We start from the raw sequence: 24,035 nt of genomic DNA, 5'->3' as shown, positions 1-24,035 counted from the left end.
CAAGCGAAGCCTAGTATTACTTTATTTACATCTTAAGGTTAGATGTTGTTTTAGCTTTTGTTTTGTTTGATCAGTGGAACTGGAGCCTAAAGTTGAATCTTCCTCTCCCCGGATGTACAGACATGTGCAAAGTAGTGAGTCCGTTCTTCCCTCTGCAGACCAGAAAACACTCAATGGGCGCAATAATCATCCTTCATTAAAGCAGATGATAAGTATAAATCATACTTCACTCTGCAATGGGGGAATTAATAATAAATAGGAACCGACTCACATTTCACTACATTGAATGGCATTTCAGAATGAGTTTGATAGATGTTGTGGTAATTGGAGGACTTTCCTACTGTCACATAACACTGGGGCTGCCTGGGTGATGTAATCATTTAGCTATTGTCACAGGAACATGTGAATTAAGGGAGTGGGGTCTTGTTAAATATAGATGTCAGTCAGTAATATTTCTTCTGCTGGATGCACACACTCTCTCTCTCTCTCTCACGCACTCCAATTTTATGATCTCGCTCCCTTTCATGTACCTGTGTCACAGAATGCAGAACAGTGCGGGAATGTGCCTTGTGCCAGGCCCACCCCCTGTGCACATTATATTGTGATGTCACACAGAGTGGGTGGACCGACAGCGATCTGACCAGAGCATGCATGGAGGGCGGTTGGTTCTCTATCCACTACAGTAAATGTTTCCGGCTGACGGACATGATATAAAACCTGGCAAGGCAGGGTGGGCATGGAAGTAGGCAACAGGACACACAAAGTCCTGGTGGCTCAATTCGCTTGCCACCAAGTGGATAAAAATATTGTTGTTGCACTGTCCTTGCTGCTGCCACATGGTATGGTGCAAACTACATTCAGTAAAGAGGATCTAGCCGCAACCCTGGAGGACCAAAAGAGGCTCTGAGCAGCACAGCAGTGCTTCTGGCTGCAAGGTGCCGTTCCAACCAGAAAAGCTAAACCAGGAATGATTTGCCAACACCACTCAGGGCAGCCTCCCCCTTCCCAAACAGCATAATTTGAAGGAACCCCCCCCCCCCCCCCCCAAAAAAAAAAACTTTTCAGACACAGGCAAGTCAGGCCCCTGTAAATATACAAAATTACATGTTTTCAGCTGATAATTTTGGCAACAATACCACTAGTCCACCCCATATTAGCATCTGCACTAAAAAAAGTGCAATGTACTCCTGACAAAAGTTGCAAATTGTGTTTGCTTTCAACGGTTGACTTAAAAACGGAATGTCATATCATATGAATCCTTGGAGTTGTTCCACATTTAAGATTTGGTTATTGCTTGTTTATTCTTAATAAAGTTATCCTTGTTCAAAAATAGCAGATTTTGTTTTTCTAGCCTACTCATAAATTGTCTATTTACCTTACATATATTTATTTGTATGCAAATAAACGTTCTAGCACTAGAGCATTTGCAGTTTCATGGACTGGAAACATATTATAAGCAAACACAAAAACATCACACACACTTCAATTCCTTTTCTTTTCTTCTATCCCATGCAATGATAAGCCAGATCTTGTCATATAAAAACATTGCATTTAAGTGGAAAAACAATTTCTGGCATTTTCGCTCACTTAACAAAAACCCAACAAAATATCTGCTTTACCGCAGGTAAACTCTAATTAGAGTCTACCGCGAGAGACTCCTAAAGGAACAGTAACAGCTATAGATGCTGTTCAGAATACACTTCCATCTACATAACAACTAGTTGTTGTTATTAATAGTGTTCCTTCTATGATTTGTGGTGGGTGGGGCGCTGCTACACGAGGGGCAGCGTAAGGGGGGCGAACCGGGCCCGCCAATGTCACTGTTGTGGGCGGTTCCGGGCCACCAACGTCACAAAAGGGGCGTGCCCAGACCTCCGCCGTCACTAAAGGGGGCAGGCCCGGCCCCTCTGAAGCCTCTTCACTGCCGGGGAAGCACCGGGCCTCACCATCTACGGCAGGGCTGGGCAATTGCGGCCCTCCAGATGTTGAGGAACTACACATCCCAGCATGCCTTGCATCAATTTCAACATGGCCACATAGCAAAACTAATGCAAAGCATCCTGGGATGTGTAGTTCCTCAACATCTGGAGGGCCGCAATTGCCCAGCCCTGATCTACGGCGACGCTGGGCTTCCCTTTGCATACTGGTGGGGATGGAGGCAGGCTCTTTTAGCGGGGCACTGCTAGAGGGGCAGGGCACATTTTGCCCTAAAACAGCCTAGCAGGAACACTAATTAAACTAAACTGTTTTGGGATTATTGTGGGCAAATAATTTTAAATTGAAGGCTCACATCTTCATAGCAGAAGACTGAGGCTTGAGCACAGTATCCAGATGACACAGTAGGTCCACATCATATGGTCAACATGGTCAAAAGGTTGAAATTGTCAACAATTTTATTTTTTTGGTTGGGTGGGGGGAATATTTAGCTTTTTTTAAAGAAGGGGGTGCGCAAGCGTCTCACATGCACATCCCATTGTCGGCAAATAGGACGCCAAGACATGACGCACCCCCCGGATGAACAAAACTGGCTCCATCTGTATTTTATTATCCTTTATGTATATGGCACCAAAAGGACCAGTTACAGAGCAAATTAACATATAATTAATATAAGAAAACCATGACTACAGTTCGAGACAGTATAGGACAAGTAAAGAGTATATAAACATTGCTGCATCAGTAGACGATATTGAAATCTGTATCAGGGCAGACGATATTGAAATAAGCATCAAAAGGGAGTATGAAGTAGAAGATAGTTAGAGAAAGAAAAGGAAGGGCACATGAGGGGAGAGGGCCCTGCTTGTGAGAGCCTACATTCCAAAAACTATTAATCATAGTGTTAAAAAAAAAAAAACTCACACTAAAAAAAAAAAAGTAGAATTAGTAACAGAGTCAACAATGAAAGGTATAAGAAAGTAACATGAGAAAGTAAACAGAGCAAGTGACAAACAGAGAGGCGATTAGGAGAAAGTCCACACTGCTGCCTGTGACTGCTGGAAGCGCCTCTGTTAGAGAGTAGACAGCAAGGTGTAGATAGACAGACAGCTAATGGAGCAGAGTGTACGGTCTGTGCTTTTCGTCCTTGGCTGCTTCATGAGGTCACTAGTTGCTGAAGCTGATGTACCAACTTGGCAAGAGAAACTCTGAGATAATGCTTAGTGGTGCCAAGAAAGGGGGTGTACAGGTGAGTCAGAGATGAAGTAATGCATGGCTCATACAGCAGTAACCTTCACATCTCTATGAGGTATGTGAGTGCACACTGCACTGACCACACAATGGTAAGTAAATGGATTGGTAGTCAGTAAAAAAATAAAAAATTGTCAGAACAACAAGTCAATTAAAACTAATATTCCACAACCACTTGTTATATGTCATTTACCATCCACCAATTGGATAAATTGGATATGAAAAAGTCCTTTGGGTCAACTATTCTTACATGCAAATATTTTTAACGTTTTACGCATTTTAGAGTTACAAAGTCATGTGTCAGTAAGATATGTTTAGTACAAGCAAAATGTTCTCCTTAAGTTATTTAAGAATATTTTGCAGTTTAAACAAAACCAAGGGGATGCCAAGAAATCTCTCTAGTACTATGGGTGTGGCCATGCAGGAGGGGGGAGTAGTCATCAGTTGACCACTCCCCCGAGGAGCACTAGGACATAGGTAATTGGGAAGTCCACAATACAATTACATTCTATGGCATGTTACTGTACATGGATACCACCAACAGAAACAATATGATGAATCTTAGATGGTATAATTGGTTTCTTGTGAGCGCTGTATATTTATTTATTATATACAGTAGGTGTGTATCTCAAACGTCAATGTGTAGGAAGCTAACATATGTCCATTTGGGCATAAATGTTATAGCTATGAAATCGCATGCCTGTTTGTATACATTTCTTTAAAAATCGAAAAATGTGTCTGGCAGCCTTTGTTAAAAGACTAAACACACACACATAAGTGTGTAGGTAGTCACACATGTATATAATACATGTGAGATCTGGCTAGAGTCTGTATTTTGCCACTTTATACTCCGCTCTATATCAGGGTATGTCGCTGACCTTACAAACATCCATGAAGGTCATCAGCTGAACTGATTTTCTCTGCTGCTAAATGAAATCCAATTTAACTGGATGGGATTTTGAATTAGCAGGAAAGGCCTCACACAGTACCATGGTCATTTAGTACAACACATCCCCAAATCAGCCAACCAACTCCACATTTGTATGGAGAGCCTAAAGGAATGAATATGCCACACTATTGTGGAATGTAAGGCTGTGCAATTAGAGTTTTCACATAGAAGCAGCGGCAGAACTCTGGGAGGCAATGGAGCAATCTGCCGCTGGGCTCCTGCTCCCAAGGAGGCACCTCTCCTCCCCTGCTAGTTTAAATCAGTTAATTGAAAGCCATTGATCATGGCTATGAAAACAAATGGATGTCGGAACTCATCCCAGATGCTGTATGTTCTGCATGATAACAGGTAATTTTAACATGAAAAAGTTAGCTGGCGAAGTGTGGGAGTCAGGGTTAGGCACTAGTGGGGAGTTCTAGGATCAGGCAGTCGACTTAGACTCCCAATAGGGAGGAGGGTTAGGCTGCTAGAGATCCAATAAGGTTGAACTTGATGAACAGATGTCTTTTTTCAAACTCATCAACTATGTTACTATGTAGAAGGGAGGGTAAGTACACTTACCTGACCCCTGTTGGGATTCCTTCCTTCAGGATGCATCAGTATTCCGATCACATGCATTCTGACCCCCAGTCATGCATATGTACTCTGGTGGAAGTACCAGAATAGTACAAAGCTGCTGTGGCACAGTCTATTGGGACTATGCACAGTGTTTTCACTATCTATCATGGTACTTTTAACAGAGATTCACCATGTAACTTCATCTTTGAGTCAGAGCCAGTCAGTCAAAAAAGCTCCTACATTTTCATGTGATGGTATGCTGAGTAAAGAGGCATTCCACCAAACCTGTCTGCTCCCTGTGTTTGCCATGTGACTGTGGTGGCACGGGTTACTGCATGACACTTAGTCAATTCTAAATAATTTACTGAAGATATACATGAAAAATAGAATCAAATGTATGGTCTTGTTCAGTGGCGGAACTTGTGGGTGGTGAGCCCAGGTTCAAAAATATAATTCGGCACCCCTTCCCCACTCCAACCCAAGATCACAATATACAACAGTGGGTGACAGGGAGAGACAGGGTGACATTTAATAGGATGAGAGATTCAGAAAGTGAAAGATTTGGTAAGAAATCTCCAGTTTTTTTTTTTTTAAAGCGGCAATCATTGGCGCTTTAAAAAAATATTAAAGAAATCTCCAGGTTTTTTTAAAGCGCCAATGATTGCCGCTTTAAAAAAAAAACAGTGGGTGATAGGAGCAGCAGTGGGCCCCGGTCTGGTGCAGCCAGGCCACCTGCTGCACCAATGGTAGTACGCCTCTGGTCTTGTTACAGGTTATCACAAGTAAAAAATAATAATCTAATTTCCATGGGATTGTAGCTACTACATTTGAAAAATGATAAGAAAAGACAATATGCCGGCTTCAAGCATGCAAAGGGTCTTCTGGAACCAATAGCTTAAAATCGCTGACATGCAGTTCAAACTTCAGCTGTTATTACTTAATATAAAATGTAATATAAAAACACACAGTCGGCCTTGGCAGTCACTGTATTATCAAACAAGATACGGGTTGCCAGCTTCTATTCTTCACATCTTAAATGAAGTAATGAAATTTGTATAAACATATTCATATTCTTTTCAGATGACTCTGTAACCGGTTCCCGAACAAAACGGTCAGATATTCCCCCACTGGGATCAATTCCCATTGATTACTCGGAATTAGAATATCTTGTTGCAAAAATATACATGTATTTATAATTATCTTGTGCCGTATTACAGTTCTTGCCGAATCTCATCTCCCATATGCGCGCTGACTATTGGGCAAGAAGTGTCACCGGGGGGAGGGAGGAAACAGGTGGTAAAATAAAAAATGGAACTAAAAGTAATTACTGCAAAAAGACAGTCAGGATAGCTGGATTGCGATCCTCACTAGACAGTATATTACAGGCGGTAGCAAAGCCGCTAGGTACAGCTCATAAAGCAGTTTGTGACACCCTTATCCCTGGCCCTGTAATTACCAATCCATCTGTCCCTGACAACTGACATGTTGTCATATGAGTGAATAAGCCTTGTTTCATGAAGATAGACAGATACTGTATACTGCTCTGGTGCCATTAAACAGGTATTCCTCTATTATTAATTGGCACCCTATCTACAGAAATAACAGTGTATGGATATACAATATAGTTTTAAAGGTAAAATTTTTAGCATGTGACTGGGTAAGGGTCATTAGGCTGGCCAATATACGTTCAGCCTAATATTGGTGTTTATTGTCCCGGACATAGTACACACCGTGCTTTGGGCATGGTGCCACGCTACGCTCAGCACACTATTCTACGCTCCCTTCACACCCTGGTGCAGGGGTGGGCAACAAGAAACCCTCCAGCTGTTGATGAACTACACATCCCAGCATGCCCTGCATCAGTTTCAGAATAGCCATATAGCAAAACTAAGGCAAGGTATGCTGGGATGTGTAGTTCATCAACATCTGGAGGGCCGCTTGTTGCCCAACCCTACCCTAGTGGATGATAGGGCATGAAATACCACCTGCCGGCACATGTCGGCTGGAAAAAAAAAAACTGCGAAAAACTCATGTCGACCTTTTGAATAACCCCCATAGCACCAACCAACCAGCTGCTGTTATTTTTCAAACACAGCCCGTAACACGGCAGTTATAGCCCCAGCCAATCAGCCCCTAACTGGATGTGTTTGAAAATAACAGAAGCTGGTTGGTTGGTGCTTGATATCTCCCCACTCTCCAAGGCTCAGTACAACCCTGTACCCCTTATATAATGACCACACATTACTGCAGTACAGGCACACAGCCACTAGAACCTGACATGCAGTGGCGTAACTACTGTAAGGCAGCCCCAGCAGCCGCTTGGGGGAGCAAGCAGCAGCAGGGTCTGTGTGGGCGCCGGCACCCGCTCGACACACTGACATGCTGCTGCCTGCCACTGCCCACTGACTGAGCACTGGATGCAAGTCATCCACAGCACGGGTGCGGCCATGGCAGAGACAACAAATCCCCCCCACTGATTCAATTGACTGGAGACAGAGCCGGCTATTGGCTACCATAGGTGCCGATTTATGTTTTTGCTGGTAAGTGGCTTCATGGGGAATGGGTGTGGCCACAAAATAATACTAATTTATATTACGGAGCACAGTTGTCTCCAATATTCAAATTCCGGCAACAGAGTTCCACATCCATAAATGCCCCCACAGTGCAGGTACATAAATGCCCCCACAGTGCAGGTACTCCACGGACAGAATACACTCTTCCCGGCATACCCTTTCCCAGGTGGCGGGTCCGTCAATGTGGGTGCTGCAGCTGCAAATTAGCAAGTTAATATGGCTTCCCAGCAGCAGGACTCAGGCCCGTGGGTGCTCAACAATTTCCGTGGGTGCTCGGGCCCTTGAGAACCCACAGAATCGGCACCTATGTTGGCTACTGTGTACAGGATGGGAGTGCTGGGGTAGCCTGGGATGCGTCAGAGCCAATGGAAGCAGCAGTGTCTGCTGGTCTCTCTTCCTCTCTCCTGCTTCAGCTTCTCCATTATGCGTGTGACATCATTATGTCACATGCTGGAGAGGAGCCTGGGGGGCGCCACAAACTTTTTGGCAGGGGGAGCAAAATTTATAGTTACGCCACTGCTAACAGGTGTAGCACTGACCATTATACCGTTTTATTGGAACGTATTTTCATGATGCCAGGGATAAATGAAGAATTATAGATTATTCTCCTATCTTACATCAGATACATTCAGCGGGCTCAGGTGCAGCGCACTTCAGATGCCCGGAGTGCGCTGTGAATTGATAGATTCCATTTCTTTTCTTCTGCAGGCTTTAATCTACCTAAATGAATCAGAAGTGAGTCACCTCACGCCTCTCTGGTTTACACACTGCCGTTCCCATCCTGGATTCCCACATGCAGAGGCCATAAATCTGTGCTGAACTTCCATATGCCTTCTCATCCAATCCTCTCCTATATATCCATTAATCGCAGGCCCTACCCGTACCACTCGTCTTATGCTCTTCAGGATGCCCCTGGCTCATGTACAAGCTGGTACCTTCCACAGCAAACCTTTATGCTCGTTACACCAGAGAGGCACATGTCCAATGTGACCAGACTCAATAATAATAATGGATTTTATTATAGAATTAAACTAACAATAAAGTTTAATTTATGTATGTATGGCTCACATTGGTTCGCTATTATACTATATAATATTATAGTCTGTCTGACTTTGTTGAACTGCTTCGCGATATGTGCATTGGTTATTCATAAACAATCGGGCATTTTTAAATCTGATTTTGGAATGTCAGAATACTGAGAGCAGAATCCCGATGGTACGTACTGGGGTTGGGCACAAGGTTGGAAGGGGTCGGGTCAGGCAGTGGAACAACATTTTTAAAGCTCTGCACTGTCAGTTTTTATGCTTGGAGTGCAGCACCCACGCTGTATAATTATATACATACACACACACACACACACACACACACACACATATATACATACATAGATAGGGCCTGATTCAGTGTCACACCCTAAGCAGCAGTAATTCGCTGCTTTGCACAGGGGGTCTGTACATGCACAGACCCCCCCCCCCCCCCCCCACACCATCAGAACGGGCCCGAATTTAGCCCCACCCAATCACTAATGAATTCCTGCCATACTGCCCATTGAAGGGAGGCCAAAAATAGATAGATTGTATACCAGAGACAGGGCTGCTTCAATGGCAGAACCACTGGTACTTCCACACGGTTGCCGGACGGGATCCCGACAGGCATTTACCCGACTGTCAAAACACCGACAGCCGGGTTCCCGACGGCCACCTGCTATTTTCCCTTGTGGGGGTCCACAACCCCCATAGAGAATAGAATAGGTGGCTCTGCCTACAGCGTGGCGAGTGCAGAGAGCCCGCAAGGGACTTAGTTGCTCTCACCATGCTGTCTGGGTCCGGCCAGTCGGGATCCCGACGTCGGAGTAATGACTGTTTGGATCCTGACTAATGGACTCCTGTACCACACCCCTTCCACACAGTTCATGTAGTGTGGCCGTCTCCATGAAACGGTTGAAAATGTTCCACCCAAAATGGCCAACACCTCATGAGAGACACTTCTGAAGGATGACAAGAGGGAGCAGCGGCCATTTTGGGGACGGACATTTACTACATGAAGCCAGAGGGGGGAGGCAGGCACGAAGAGCGGTGCCTGCCGGGACTGTGGCAGCAGGACTGACAGGAGCGGCAGCAGCAGAATGCTAAAACAACCCCTGACAGCAGGGTAGCAGCTGGTGGCTGGCACTGGTAAGGGGCATTATACAGTACTACGCGAGGCATGCCGCATAATCTGTCAGGGGCATAACTGCGTGGAGCATAATAACATGCCCCACACAGTAGGTGCGCCATCCCAGGAGCTCTGCTAACACCTGCAATGGAGGACAAGATGGCTCCTGTCTGGTACCACTCGACCTGTGCTGCAGCAAACAACGCTTATTCTGAATCTTTGCGAATCTGACCCTGACCCACCGGCTACTCTCACACACCATAGCTGGAGCCTTTTATTTTTCAGGGGGGCACCAAAAGTCTAACTTGCCTCCGGGAGATTGGGATGAATTTCCGCCTCTGCTCTAAAGCCATATAAACAATCCATATTAGATGCATTGCTGATGTTAAGTGTTCACTGCAGACAGAATGCACGTGTAATTGTAACATGTCAGCAAGTTTGTAGGTTAATGTATCCAGAAGCAGGAGAGCGAAAGTCGCAGGTGATAAGCTTTATCAGTTTATGCAATGTACACAATTTGTAGGCTGCCAACTGAAGTCAGCTCCCTACTGTTATCACTTGATGTAGGCTAATAATTAATTGATGCATAGCCCCCAGTTCTGATTTCTCTCTTGCCGCGTACAGTACACGGTTTCCTAGTAGTTACAGCCCATAAACACTGGTTTATCTATATTAAATAATGCCGTACATTTCATATAGATAACGGGGACAATGCTGCGGAGGAAGCACCCGCAGTACTGTCTGTTGTGTTCACCGAACTGTGTCATAATGTGATCTATTTGCATTTTAAATGGTAAACTGAAATACTCATCATGTAGAACGCTAAGAGAACAGGAATGTATTCTGAAAAAAAGAAAACCAATATCCAAAATAACTGGAATTCTATTTAAATAGAGAAAAAAGGGATTTTTCAAGGGCGAAATCTTTCAAATCTGGGCCAGTCCCTTCAAATTAGAGCCTGTTGGAGACTATGTATTGCCGTTTGTCCTTTAGCCTGGATTACCCTCCATACTGTGCAAAAAGGATTTGTCTTTATAGAAATCTCATTTCCTGCATTGTATAAGGTCACTGTGTCTTTGCATTATTGTAGAACATAGGCTTTTAGGACTTTGGGAACAGGTTTGGGAATATTGGCCCTGATTCTGGTCTGATTGCTCCCCTGTGGAAACTCGCAGGGGAGCAATCAGACCAGAATCAGGGCCAAGTTTGCAATGTTTTGGTACTGATGACCAGTGGCGGCTCCTACCGAATTTGGGGAGGGGGGCTGGCGCCTATGTACAAACATATGTACTGCGCATATGGCCAGCTTCTATGGGCTGCTTCGGCAGTAGCCCATAGAAGTAGTCGTGGTCCCGGCGCCTGTACAATATAAGTTACAGGCACCGTGACCAGCGCGTGCGCAGTACCGATATGGGTACTGCACATGCGCATTTGCCGTTTTTGCCCGGCAGCCCGCAACAAGGTGTCCCGGAGGGAGGTAACGCCTCCCAATGGGACTGCCTTTGTGACTGGCAGGTCGGACTTCCAATAGGAAATCACTGCCAGTCACAGTGAAGCCAGTGCAGTCTCACAGACTGCATCTGGCTTCACTACAGTGGCCGATTTTACCTGGGGGGGGCTGCAGCCCTGCAGCCCATAGGTAAAAACCGCCACTGCTGATGACTTGCAATGGGGATACGGTTATTGGGTCTACAGCAAGTTGGTCGACAAGGGTCTAGGTCGACAAGGGTCTAGGTCGACAGGTCATTAGGTTGACACAAGCATTCAGTCAACAGTGTCTAGGTCGACAGTCAAAATGTTGACAGGCCAGTGTCGACCTAATGCTTGTCGACCAACTTGCTGTAGACCAAACGATCCCAACCCTTGCTATGTATAGTCTATTATATACATTAAATGATTGTGTTATAGGAGATCTTATATTGCATGTTACAAAATCCATTCTTGTCTTGTTATTAACAGCAATAATAAAACCTGGTTGTTATATATATGACTTCATTTGTTTTAATGAGAAACTGTTTTCTTTATCATGAGATATACCTGTGGTGGCTCAATCAATTATCCCAGCAGCCCTGTGCTTGCTCAGCCTGTCTGTTAGTAGTAAGCGCGGGAGCCTTTATAACTGGGGTAGTAGTATAACTGGGTGCACAGGCTCATACACACTTAGGAAATGGTTGTGACATATATGCATTATTGAAATAACTTCCATTTCTTCACCCAAACGCTCACTCATGGTGCGAATACATATTTACTACAGGGTTGCCGACCCTCCCGGAATTTGCGGGAGTCTCCCGAAAATCGGGTCCTTCCTCCCGGCCCCCGGAAGGGTGGGCAACCCTCCCGGAATCAGGGGGACCCCCACTGAGCCCCCCGATCGCGGCATTTATATGCCGCAATCCGCGGGTCTCAGGGGAGGGGGCGGAGCTAAAACGGCACAATCGTGACGTTTTAGCCCCGCCCCCTCCATGGATAACTGATATTTCGGCTATTTGTTGTAATGGGGGTGGGGCTTTATGACGTCACAGTTAAGCCCCGCCCCAAAAACGTTTAATGCAAGATTCCTCTCCGGGCTTCTCCCGGAGAGGATTTTTTCAAAGTCGGCAACCCTGATTTACTACATCCATGAATGCTTACCAATCACCGCACATGTATATGTCTGCTGTAACCTTTTTACGCTTTCATTCATTTTGTGTTGTTAAACAAAAGCCGTGCAATACACAGTAGTTAATAATGGACAGGATTTTGTCCATTCACACGGGATGGTCACGGCCTGGCCGTCCGGTTGCAGCCAGATGTCACCACTGGAAAGAACGGCTGCCAGGCTGTGGCCATAGGGACCATTGTAAACTTCTGAGTACAGCACGGCTTCTTGGCCGTGCAGAGTTTCGCCGCCTGGCGTCAGTCGGAGCATGTGAAACCGCCGTAACATTATGCTTCCCCACATTCAGGATGTCAGCACCCGGGGCTGGTGTAAGGCGTCTCGGCACTCTAGGTAAAACTTCAATCTACTGCCCCCAACCCCACACTGCCACCGATATCAACTATCCAACCCCTCATGTGAAAATGTGGAGGTGGCACCTTAGAAGTTCCACAGCCACCACCTACATTAGGTACAACCATGATGCCTTCCTCATAGACATCCTTAATTTTGTGACAGACACACACAAATACAGAGGCCCTAGGCAACAGCCTAAAGCTGACAAACGGTTGTGCCGGCCCTGGCAGCATCGGTGATCTAACTGCCGGCATACCATGATGCTAACCGTATCCCATCCTCTGGTATGACGCACACTGCGTGGAGCCATGTAAAATAAAATCGTAATTGTCTACCCAATCCTCAGACAACAGAACCTGCACGTTATCTGCATGCACTGTCCTCGCCTAATCCTTACAGGTGATGACACAGGGAAGGTAGTTTCTTTGTCTTCCTCGAGCCGTGTGATCCATTATTGTTTAAGAGTCCATAAAGAAAATGAACACCATCTATTTAATTAGTAGATCAGAGCCTGCGAACTAGGGCAACGCAGATCAAAAAGGAGACAAAAACACAGTCACTGTAATTAACGCTCTCTTCTTGTTTACAGAAGGAGGACAGACTGTGCCACAAAGCTGGTGCGGTTTAACAACTTTCTGCCGCCATCAAATAAATTTATAATTTGGTCACTGCGTACGTACTCCGCAGTGTAATAGTACATAGTGTGGCACATGGATTAAGCCTGGTAAGAGATAAAGTGGAAGGTGGATATATGCACCGGCCAATCAATTCCTAACTGTTATTTTTTCAAACACAGCTGATTGGCCGGTGCGTTATTACCTTCCACTTTATCTCTTCACCAGGCTGAATACATCTGCCCCAGTGTATGGATAGTAGGCTGGCATACCTGTACCAACCATGACTATCGGTGAAATGGCTGTAGTGCGCTCTCGCACCCATCATCTTCCAAAACCCATTTAGTTCCTCTTCCCTGCCTGGGGGCCTTCTCTGCTGTGGTGCTTCTAGCAAAGTTGCTCCTCACCTCTATGGGGGAATTCAAGTGTTCCACTTGCAGACGACCACTTGATGGCATCTGACAAAGCATTTCAAGTGTTGCCCAATTCAGGCACACACAGCCGTCGGAGATGACATATTGGGGCCCATTCAGGATCGCTCGTAGCGATCCGAATTTGGCCTCAGCCTGATGGTCGGGGTTTGCGCACACACATTTCTGCACATGTGCTAACCCCGGTATCGAATGGCTGTGGCGAGTTACACCTTCGCTGTGCCGTTCGTTGTGAGAAGGGAGGGCTGAACCATGGGAACACAGGCGGGCCAATCCCTGCCAGGGGCTGTTGATGTCAGTGTCCGCCCCCTCTTCGGCGGAAATAAGAGTCAGTCTGGTCAGCGACCATCAAATAATCTCTCTCCCCTTCGGCCACATGCGAGTGGATGTGTGCGCATACACTACCTCGCATGGTACCAAGGGGATTTGGCATTGGAGGGGGGCAAACATTCGGCCAGGTGGCATTTCAGGGCTCACTAAGCAGCGAACGACCTTGCTGAATAAGGCCCATTGTTCCATCATTTTGACAGGCTGGTAGTGTATCGGTAACCCCCTTAACAGCTAATTCCTAGGTAGCTTCCCTAATGGACCAATCAGCTTTTATTTACACAGTAGGGAATACCTAGTACAATAAAACGCATCTACCAGAGGCAGAACTCTGGGAGGCAATGGAGTCATCTGCCGCCGGGCTCCTGCTCCCAAGGGGGAACTTCTGCAAGTTTAAATCCATTGATAGAAAGCCATGAATATCGCTTCTGTGGCTGAGTTCTGAAATATATCCGTGTTCTCTCACACTCTCTCTCTGTGCTAATTCATAGAACATCTGTTTGAACACGTCCATGTGAACATTACATGGAATGTGCGTAGCCCGAATCTCATTGCATGTATCTATGTATGTATATACTGCACATATTAGAAAGCCCAATAGAGATTGCAGCAGCTCCTAGCACGCGCCTTTGCGGGTATGACTCAGGTGAGATTGCTTATTGAACAGCAGAACAGAGGTAAGTTCATATTTTTCCCAATTATTCAGTCATCTGTCTGTTCTACTTGAGATATTTTGATACAGTCCCAATACACTGCACCAAATCTTTCTAAAATGAATAAATCAACCAGCTGTAATTGTGAATAATGCAAGGCAGCAACTATGAAAACAGGTTCTTATGTTCCTACAGTATACATAATCGTAAAGTTTCTGTACAGTGCAGCTATGGACTTTCAAACAGCTATCAGGAGTAGGAACACACCTGGGGAGGGTTTACAGCTGACCGGTCACAAATGTCACCAGACACGGTCGATCCAATATACCAGAACCATTTTGATCATTATTATTATTATTCCATTTTATTTATAAGGCGCCACAAGTGTATTGCAGCACCATACAGAGGGCATACAACAGAACAGTACAGGGAGACAGAACTTAACATTACAGTAAATAAATAACAAATCGAGTACAGGCAACAATGAGTACCACAATACAATACAGCTTAGGTGTACGTAGCAGGAGCAAGCTGGAAGTGAAATTTGAAGGGAAGAGGACCCTGCTCTGAGGAGCTAGCAATCTAGTGGGAAGGGGCGACAGACAGACGAAATGAAGTGCAAGCAAGCAGGATGGCAGGATGTAAGCAAAACAGAGATGGTCAAGGCCCGTTTGAAGCTTTGCAAGGTCGGGTAGAGTCTAATGGAGCGGGGGAGTGCGTTTTACTTAACACCATACTCCTGGAAAGAGATCACCTGGATTCCTGTTTGGACTAGGCAGAGGGGCACAAAAAATCTGATCTGTGGCCCTGCATGTTGGACTAACCTTAGCAGTGATCTAAATCAAAATGTCAGCATCATCTTGTGTGGCCAGCTATAATGTATATCCAGTTTTACAGGATACTCCTGCGTATGGGCCCTTAGGGTGACTGAAACGCATTGATGTCACTCAAACAAAGCTATGGTATATAACACATAACAATACTTGAATTGAGGTAGATATGGTTACAATCATGTCAAACTTATCTAAACAATCACAGCTTTATGTATATATGGCGCATGGTATCGCTTGTGAAAAGCATTCCAGATACTGGAAACTATCCAATTAATTGAATGAAACAGGCTTGGTGAATGTAAAGGCCCATACAAACTAGTCGATTTTGAATCGTGAAAGTGGCTGGGCCAGGTGAAAAATCGCACCTTAATCATTCAATCCGAGATTCCGATTGGCGGAACGTTGGACTGCAACTCAACAGCTGGATATTCAATGTTCCGGCTGTCGAGTGTCGGAAACTCTGTGACAAAAACCGCGGATTGTCGACAAAACGGGCATAAATTCGAATAATCTGCGACCATTTCTGACAAAGCAGATCCGACAGCAGCATTGAATAGACGGGGGGGCGCTATTTCTGCCGGCAGATTGAATACCCCCTAAGCCTTCTAAAGGGATATGAACTGGGAAAGCATTACAGTACCATCTATACAGAAAATATACCACTTCATCAAACAATTGTACTGCTGCATTTCATTCTACAAAAAACACATTTCAAAGATTCCATTCACATGTACAGCTGCACACCTGAATGGTTCTTTGTCCCTCTTAGCAATACCGACGTAATAATGGCATCTCCACCGCTGTCAGTCTGGCACAATGCCATCTACTTGCATACATCTGTATTGTGTCTGCAGCTGATAAATAGGCACAGTTATCAGTGACCTGACAATATATCCGTCACCACCTCTAGGTGACAGATATAGAAACTTACACGGCCTCAATCGGAAGACATAAACGCTCTGGTGATGTCTATCTGTCTACGGTATAATACCATTGTTGTCCGCCAGCTGTCTAATCCCTGGCATGGGCAGACAGCATCTCAGACCCCCCCCATCTGTCTCATCCAGGCATAAGTGTCAGCCCAGTGTCTGTAATGGGGTGTTTTGGTGGATAAGGTGCTCTTGTTGTGTCTGCCTCTACTCTACTTACAACAAGTCTGCAGTACATACATCAGTATCGTGTCAAAATAATCAGCGCTGCAATTTGTTCTACGTATAAACAGATCATTACACAGTATCCTGTTGTGAGTGCTGCTTATCTATATGAAGGGCCTCACTTGTCGGTCTGCATTAGTGATAGCATGTGGATTAATGATGTGACCTGATAGATTATCTGGAGGCTGTAGAACCATATTTACAGTGCAATGCTTATGACTTTGCAATCGCTGTGCACAGGAAATCGATAAATGATAGTATCACCATCGTGCGGTCAGGGCTTCTTATCCAAATGCACCAAAATAGAACACAGTGGAACAAACCAGCAGCAGAAACATTATTTATTTATATAGCGCACACATATTCCGCAGCGCTTCACAGAGAGTATTCGACAGTTCACATCAGTCCCAGCCCCAGTGGAGCTTACAATCTATATTCCCTACCGCTTGTACACGCACGCACTTACACGCTAGAAGTTATTTTGTTGGGAGCCAATTAACCTACCGGTACATTTCTGGATTGTGGGAGGAAGACGGAGTACCCGGAGGAAACCCACGCAAGCACGGGGAGAATATACAAACTCCACACAGTTAAGGGCCATACTCACTAAGCGATATTTTAAACTAGATCAGTTCATTTTGCCCTTCTGTTTAATATTGTTTGCACATTATGTGCTCCAGCGGGTTGTTAACGAAGTTCTGAGTCATCTGAAACTACAATGATGTCGCTCAAATGGGCCATATTGAGTGATATTGTTCAAAATATCACTTAATTGTGTATGAGGTTTAAAGCGTCAACCATTCATGTACGGAGCAGGGACAAGGTGACGTCACAGAACGATATCGCTCATTGTGTCTGTACTATCATTTGACCGGTGTTCAATCATGAAGTGAATCCTCTGGGGTTTGCCTGGCTTATTGTCCAATTACTGCTCAGAAACAGTAATGCTTTCTACTATACCGTCCGTGCTACCCATATTAAATGTTTTCATATATGGAGAAATGTAAACTTATTTTGTGTCTCGTCCAAGAATAGAGGTAATTGGATCAAACATATTAGCTATTTGGCCTCTGGGTAAAACTCTCGAAACCCAAAGTCTTGTTTTAACATCACCTGATCTATTGTTGCCAAACACCCAACCGAATCATTGTTGTTCTAACACAGGGGTGGCCAAACCTGTCCTCACAATCTACCAACAGTTCATGTATCTCAGGCAACCTGTGGGTCTATAGTAGGAATGAATGCAGCAGGTTTGAAAATGTGACAGTTAGTAATGACTACAGCCCTGCACCAGCTAGGAGATTAGGGTCATGTGACAGTTAGTAATGACTACAGCTGTGGAAAACGTGGACCATTGGTAAATCTTGAGGACCGGTTTAGCCACCCCTGGTCTAACACAACCTCCAAACAGGTTCTGTTTTAGCTTTGTCGAATGAAACAGACAAGCACCGAGCAACAACAGAACATCAAGGCCCTATTGCTCAGCCTAACACGCCAATAATCTACTGTATATAGAATTCAAATTTTCTGATGCTTTTTGTAGGATTATTTCTCGATTTAAACTTGAATAAAAGAAACAAAGGAAAAAACGAAATCTATGCATGTTTCCCTTTCTTCTTAGACACTGGGTCGCAGCAGAGAACTGCAGAACGGGCACTGAGCATCTGTCTCCTCTGCCAGGGAGAGGGGGCAGGGAGAGACAGAGAGAGTGTTGCTGAGCTTGTCAGGGGAATAAAGTGAGGGAGTTACCCAACCATTATGGAACAGATGAGTTTGTCATGACAACTGCACAAATGTCTGTATATCCTCAACTGATCATCCCATCAGCACAGGTGTCCTTGCGAGAGCGACATATACACATTTCATTCTGCTGAAATGGTCACATGACTATGCAGTGTTTTTGTTTATAATCTTTTTGATACAATTGCACACGGGACAAACCGTTCAATAAATGCTAATTAACAGTCATGACCATATATGTTGCACCATGATAATCACATTGGCACTTCCATAAATGTTCTATATAACCCTCATATCTAGTGTTCATTCTATCAGCAATGATATGCAAACCAGACCTGTGCTAGAAACACCACAGCAGACAGCGACACCCCAGGCAGGTAAGAGGAACTGCAGCGGGTTTTCAGAGTTGGCGGGTGCTAGAATGAACACAGTCAATCAACAGTCAACAATCAACAGTCTGTGCATGAATCATAACTATTTGTCACGACTTTGCCCATTTCCCCTAGGGGTCACTGTGATACATTATACTGGCCCGGTGTATCCATTATGTACCCTAATGCACTGCTGGCCTTTCTAATCATGCTGTGCCTTCTAATAATATACCAGGCACATAATTATGTCATTACTATAGGACCGTACCACCTGTAGAGGCAAAGCACCGACCGCCTTCCATCACTGACCAATATATAGCAGTAATCAGTGTAATCAGGGAATGTTTTCATATTTCTAAGTTCATTAACAAGGATCTATGTTAATATGGTGCCATGGCCTCATTTCTGATAGAAGCATTTCTCACTTAGGGGCAGGATGTACTAAGCATTTAAAAGGGATAAAATGGAGAGTAATAAATCACCAGCCAGGCAGCTCCCAACTGCCATTTTTCTAATAGACTGCCGCATGGCAGTTAGGGTCTGATTGGCTGGTACGTTCCGTTATTACTCTACATTGTATCACTTGACAAGCTTAGGGGCTGATTCAGACAGACTGAATTTGTCCCCGTCAGTCGTGGTTTGTGCACGTGAAAACCCCGAGAGCGCAGGGCTTCGCCAAGATTCACACTCGCCGGGCCGTTTGCTCCAGGAGAGGCAGGAAGGGGGCTGGCAACAGGTGGAAGCAAGGGGAACGGACATCATTTTATGGGTGTGCCCATAAAAACGCTGGGCGTACACCCGGAAGACGCAGGGGAGGGTGGCTGATGTCACATGACTTCAGCTCCCGCCCAGAATTCGTCCATCTGTCTAGACTCTAGACTGACTTTTATTAGCGAACGGGTGAAAAATCAATCCATGGTCAGCGGCATTTACATTTTCGCTAAACTGTGAACATACGCAGCCTAGCGATCCGGTCTGAATTAGGCCCTTAGTACAACCGCTCATGATTCTTTGCCTATTCTATACTTTCTAGGGTGGACCAATAAATATGGGATAGTAATGTGATTTTTTTTTATGCTGTATTCAATAAAGCGAGCCTTTATGATTCTTTTCACCGCACTAATTGGGTTATAAAACACTGCTTATGCATGTTTGTTACAGACTAACGAGGAAAGTTGATTAAAAAATAATTGCACAAATGACTCAAACACTTGGAGAGTGTTACTATGGGAGAAAGTGGAACGCGGTACTGGAAAGGATCAGGGTGTCTAGGAAATGAATGCAGCAGAGCACAAAGGCCGGTCAGTGCCTGATTCAGCGACCGCATGAGGCTCAGGCTGATGGAAATATCCATAAGGATATATGAACATGGGGTGGATTATTATATTATACCATTTAACAACCCAAAGCCAACTTTAGTCCATATGTATGGTCTAAGAGACACTTAAATATAACAAACCTCTATTACAGTATGTAGGCATGTTATATAAACTGTGATTATATACAGTAAAATGGACATTACATTGACTGATCCCTATATTAAGTAAAATGCTGTCATAGTTCTACATCTAATAACCCAATGCAGTATGTGTACAGTTCACTGTTGCCTGTACATCCCAATCCAAACACTTCCCTGTTACATTTAAACCCCTCTCCCTACACCCAACTGATCAGCAACAATGCAGCATCCAAAAGTAATTTAGCTTATGTGCTAACATTTCACATCTCCATATTACAAAGCAGATGTTCCATTAGTGATCTCTATGTTGTATCTCTGGCATTCTCACCCATTTGCCTGCAGTCTATCATTATTCTCTGCTGCACTCCTGTTTGCATATCTCATTAGAACAATCAGTGGCAGGTTCCCATCTAGCCTTATCACTTGATTTGATTAAGCTTACATTCTACACAACACATAGCGCCTTACCACTGCCCCCCCCCCCCAACATTCACCAATGGAATATGGATATTACAATCTAGGAACTGGCTCTGATTTTACCCGATAAGAGTTATCACTTTTTAATTGAATCTGCCTTTTTTTTCTATTTAATTACTTAGTTATGTAACTTTACAGGGCTGAAGTTGGAAAGCACAGGCTGCTGGCTGAGGCCGAAACTGCGCAATCTTTGTTCTGTCTATGAATAATATCTACTGCATGACCTCCCAGCAAAAATTAATTCTACTATCTCCAGCCTCCATGTCAAACAGAGCAACGAACCCCAAGGCAGCTCTTCCCCCTTCTATGTTGATGTTATTATGGTAAGGGGAGGGACCGTACACTCTCCATAATGGTTGGCAATGCCTATTGTACCCTCCCTCCCCCCAGTAAGGGTCACATCACAGAGATCTTACATTTTTGCCTCCAGAATTATTTTCCAGTTCACAGAGCAGCAACCATCCCTCTCACCCCCTTCCCTAGTCACCCAGTGCCACAAATGATGGATTTAGAGAAAACTCTATATAGTGTGTGAATAAGTTACATTAATCTCTGTATAATATTATTAGATTTTTTTCTATTAACGCTAAAGCAACCTGTTGCCCACAGAACAGAGAGGAAGGTGGAAATAATCAACAAGTGTCATTTTATACCCCTAGAGATGAGATCTACATCCATCATGCTGTCTAAAACATAAATGTTACACTAACCCATAGACATTGATTGTATTGATTGCAGTGCAGGCTGATGGTCATAATGCATGTGTGGTGTGTGTGTGTGGGGGGGGGAACCACTTACACTGGCACTTCTAGGGTTCCTATAAAGGTTCACACTTTCCCTGTCTCACCACATCATGACAAAAGGTAGATACAAATAGGTCGATTTGCTCATTTTGTTATTGTTACAATGAAAATATTTTTGTTTCACACTGTTCTTATGAGGTGAAGCATTAGTCTGAAGTGTGTTATTTGCTGCTGTATACATAACTGTTTATCTGCATGACTCACCCCCCCCCCCCCCCCTCAGCCCTAGAGTTTGTTCCCCCTTTAGTGTATACCATGCAGCTTCAGTACTTTCCTCCAGCCAGCCTATACTAACAGCCTCTGTCACACTGGGCTCCATCATTCATTCCTTAATGTACTAGTGAGTCCACAACAGAGGGACCTATGTTATAATAGACAGTCTAACTAGCACTTGCAGTGGACAGTGTGCTAGCACCAGGCACCCCCTTTATTTCAGTGGACAGTGTGCTAGGTGCACCAGACACCCCTTTTCTGCAGTGCATAGTGTACCTAGAACCAGGCACCCCCTTTCCTGCAGGTGAAAGTATACTCGCCATAAAAAAACATTTTCCTGCAGTGTATAGTGAACCCACCAGCAGACACCCCTTTTCCTGCAGTGTGAAGTGCCACTACCACCAGGAACCCCATTTCCTGCAGTGTAAAGAGTACCTATTACCAGGCACCCCCTTTAAAGTGCTCCCACTAGCAGGCACCCCCTTTCCTGCAGTGTACCTACCACCAGACACCCGAATCCCTGCAGTGTATAATACACCCACTAGCAGACACCCCCTTTCCTGCAGTGTATAATACACCCACTAGCAGACACCCCCTTTCCTGCAGTGTACCTACCAGCAGACACCCCTTTCCTGCAGTGTATAATACACCCAATAGCAGACACCCAATTTCCTGCAGTGTACCTACCACCAGAACCCCCCTTTCCTGCAGTGTACAGTGCACCCACTAGCAGAACCCCCCTTTCCTGCAGTGTATAATGCACCCCCCCACCACCACCAAATCCCCCTTTCTTGCAGTGTACCTACCACCAGAAACCCCCATTCCTGCAGTGTACAGTGCACCCACTAGCAGAACCCCCCTTTCCTGCAGTGTATAATGCCCCCCCACACCAGACACCCCTTTTCCTGCAGTGTACCTACCACCACCAGACACCCCCTTTCCTGCAGTGCACTGTGCACCCACCAGCAGGCACCCCCTTTCCTGCAGTGTAAAGTGTACCTACCACCAGGCACCCCCTTTCCTGCAGTGTAAAGTGTACCTACCACCAGGCACCCCCTTTCCTGTAGTGTGAAGTGCCCCTTTCTGCATTGCTACGCAGACCTTTAGGCACACGCACCCCTCTTTGCCAGAAGTCTCGGGGTGACTCACCTTGAAGGACTGAAGCCATCAGACTGATGGTCAGAGGCCACCACAAGCACCGGCAGCAGCAGTAGGATCCTTTCCGGCTGGGAGCCATAATCCACTGGATAAGCATCAAATCCACGTATCTAGCAACTTAAAGACACTCTCCTCCACCCCTCCTGTCCTCTTCCAGGGACAATGTGCAGGACTGCAGGGTGAGTGCACAGGCAGCAGGATCCTGTGCAGCAGCCTTAGTTGGCTAGTGGGACACAGGGTGACATGTAGTGAAACATCCCCCTTCTCTTCTGTATCCTCACCCCCCAGAGAGCCCGCATCCAGCAGCACTATTCTCAGTGCGCTCGGCAGCAGCGCTGGGTCCCCTCCTGGAGCAGGGTGTTCAGCTGTTCTCCCGTCTGTCAGTCATTCTGTGCCTGCGCCCACTGAGTGAGAGCACACCGGCCACTGGGTTCTGCGGTGCTGTGGATGAGTGCAGAGCATGTGCAGAACGTGGCTCCTTCGGGGCTGCAGAGCACGGTCCCTTGGATACTTTTTTCACCCTTTCCTCTGCCTGAATTTCAGTCCCTGCTCCTCTCCAGCCAGCTTGCAGCCTTCCCCTCTGTGACTCTAGGAGCCTCCTCCTCCTCCCCCTCTCTGTATGATGTCAGTGATTGGGAAGCAGGAGGGCTGGGCTTGGGAGTCAGTCTCTCAGAGCTTTAACACTTTATTTTTCTGTCCAATGTACGAACATGCGGCTCCTGACGCCTATCCCCTGGCCAGGAGCTTTCTGCAACTATTGCACCAGTTTTGCATGTGTCCCCCTCCCTTGCCCGGGAAGCGGCACTCATCCTCCCAGCAGAAGTGCATGGATTGAAGTAAACCTGGTGAAAACTCTTATTTTGTAATATGCTGTCAGAATAAAAGTGCCAGTGATTAGCCTAGATGTTAAATCAAAGACTATCATTCTGCGATGGAGTAGAAATTCATCTGGGTCCGAAAGGGTTAACACACGCCCCCTCCCCATACAGTTCTTCCCATTGAACAATAGCTGGGAATGTTTGCTGGGCTCAGACTTGTTCTCTCCTCTCTGCATCTCTAGACCTGTATTTTGGAAGCTCTTCCTGATGTAGCGATTCTCCTCCAGCGGCCGTTATCGCAGGCAGGCTGCGATACGGACTTTGCGATAACTTCTACTGAGATTCAGCAGCAGCGATCCTCGACCCCCACCCCATCCATTATCATGTTAATATTCACTGGAAAGTATCGTTTTTCTCCAAAAAGTTGTACTATTGAATGTACTCACAAAGGGGTGTTTGTATATTTGTTTGTGTTTTCTTAGGTGTAAACATGGCAAACATAGTACAAATAAAAGCGAATACAAAATAAAACAAACAGTGTCATATTCAGAACATCATTGCTCCTGTTATCGCAG

General features: G+C 45.3%; 1 protein-coding gene across 6 annotated transcripts in view; it reads right to left on the bottom strand.

Annotated features, from left to right (window-relative positions):
- The window catches only part of NECTIN1 (nectin cell adhesion molecule 1), a 173,446-nt gene extending 150,076 nt beyond the window's left edge, over nt 1-23,370 (bottom strand). For 2 of the 6 annotated variants that reach the window (XM_083163065.1, XM_083163068.1), the window contains exon 1: nt 22,634-23,365. In XM_083163065.1, coding sequence (XP_083019191.1) covers nt 22,634-22,739 — 106 coding nt within the window. In that variant the 5' untranslated portion in view covers nt 22,740-23,365. Of the gene's footprint in view, nt 1-22,633 lie in introns of all 6 variants that reach the window. The other 4 variants (XM_083163069.1, XM_083163067.1, XM_083163064.1 and 1 more) reach the window with 3 other exon arrangements.
- Nucleotides 23,371-24,035: the final 665 nt, after the last annotated feature.

The sequence above is a fragment of the Crinia signifera genome, chromosome 19 (assembly GCF_055691185.1).
Source record: "Crinia signifera chromosome 19, ASM5569118v1, whole genome shotgun sequence".
NCBI lineage: Eukaryota > Metazoa > Chordata > Amphibia > Anura > Myobatrachidae > Crinia > Crinia signifera.
This window is presented reverse-complemented; position numbering and strand designations above follow the sequence as displayed.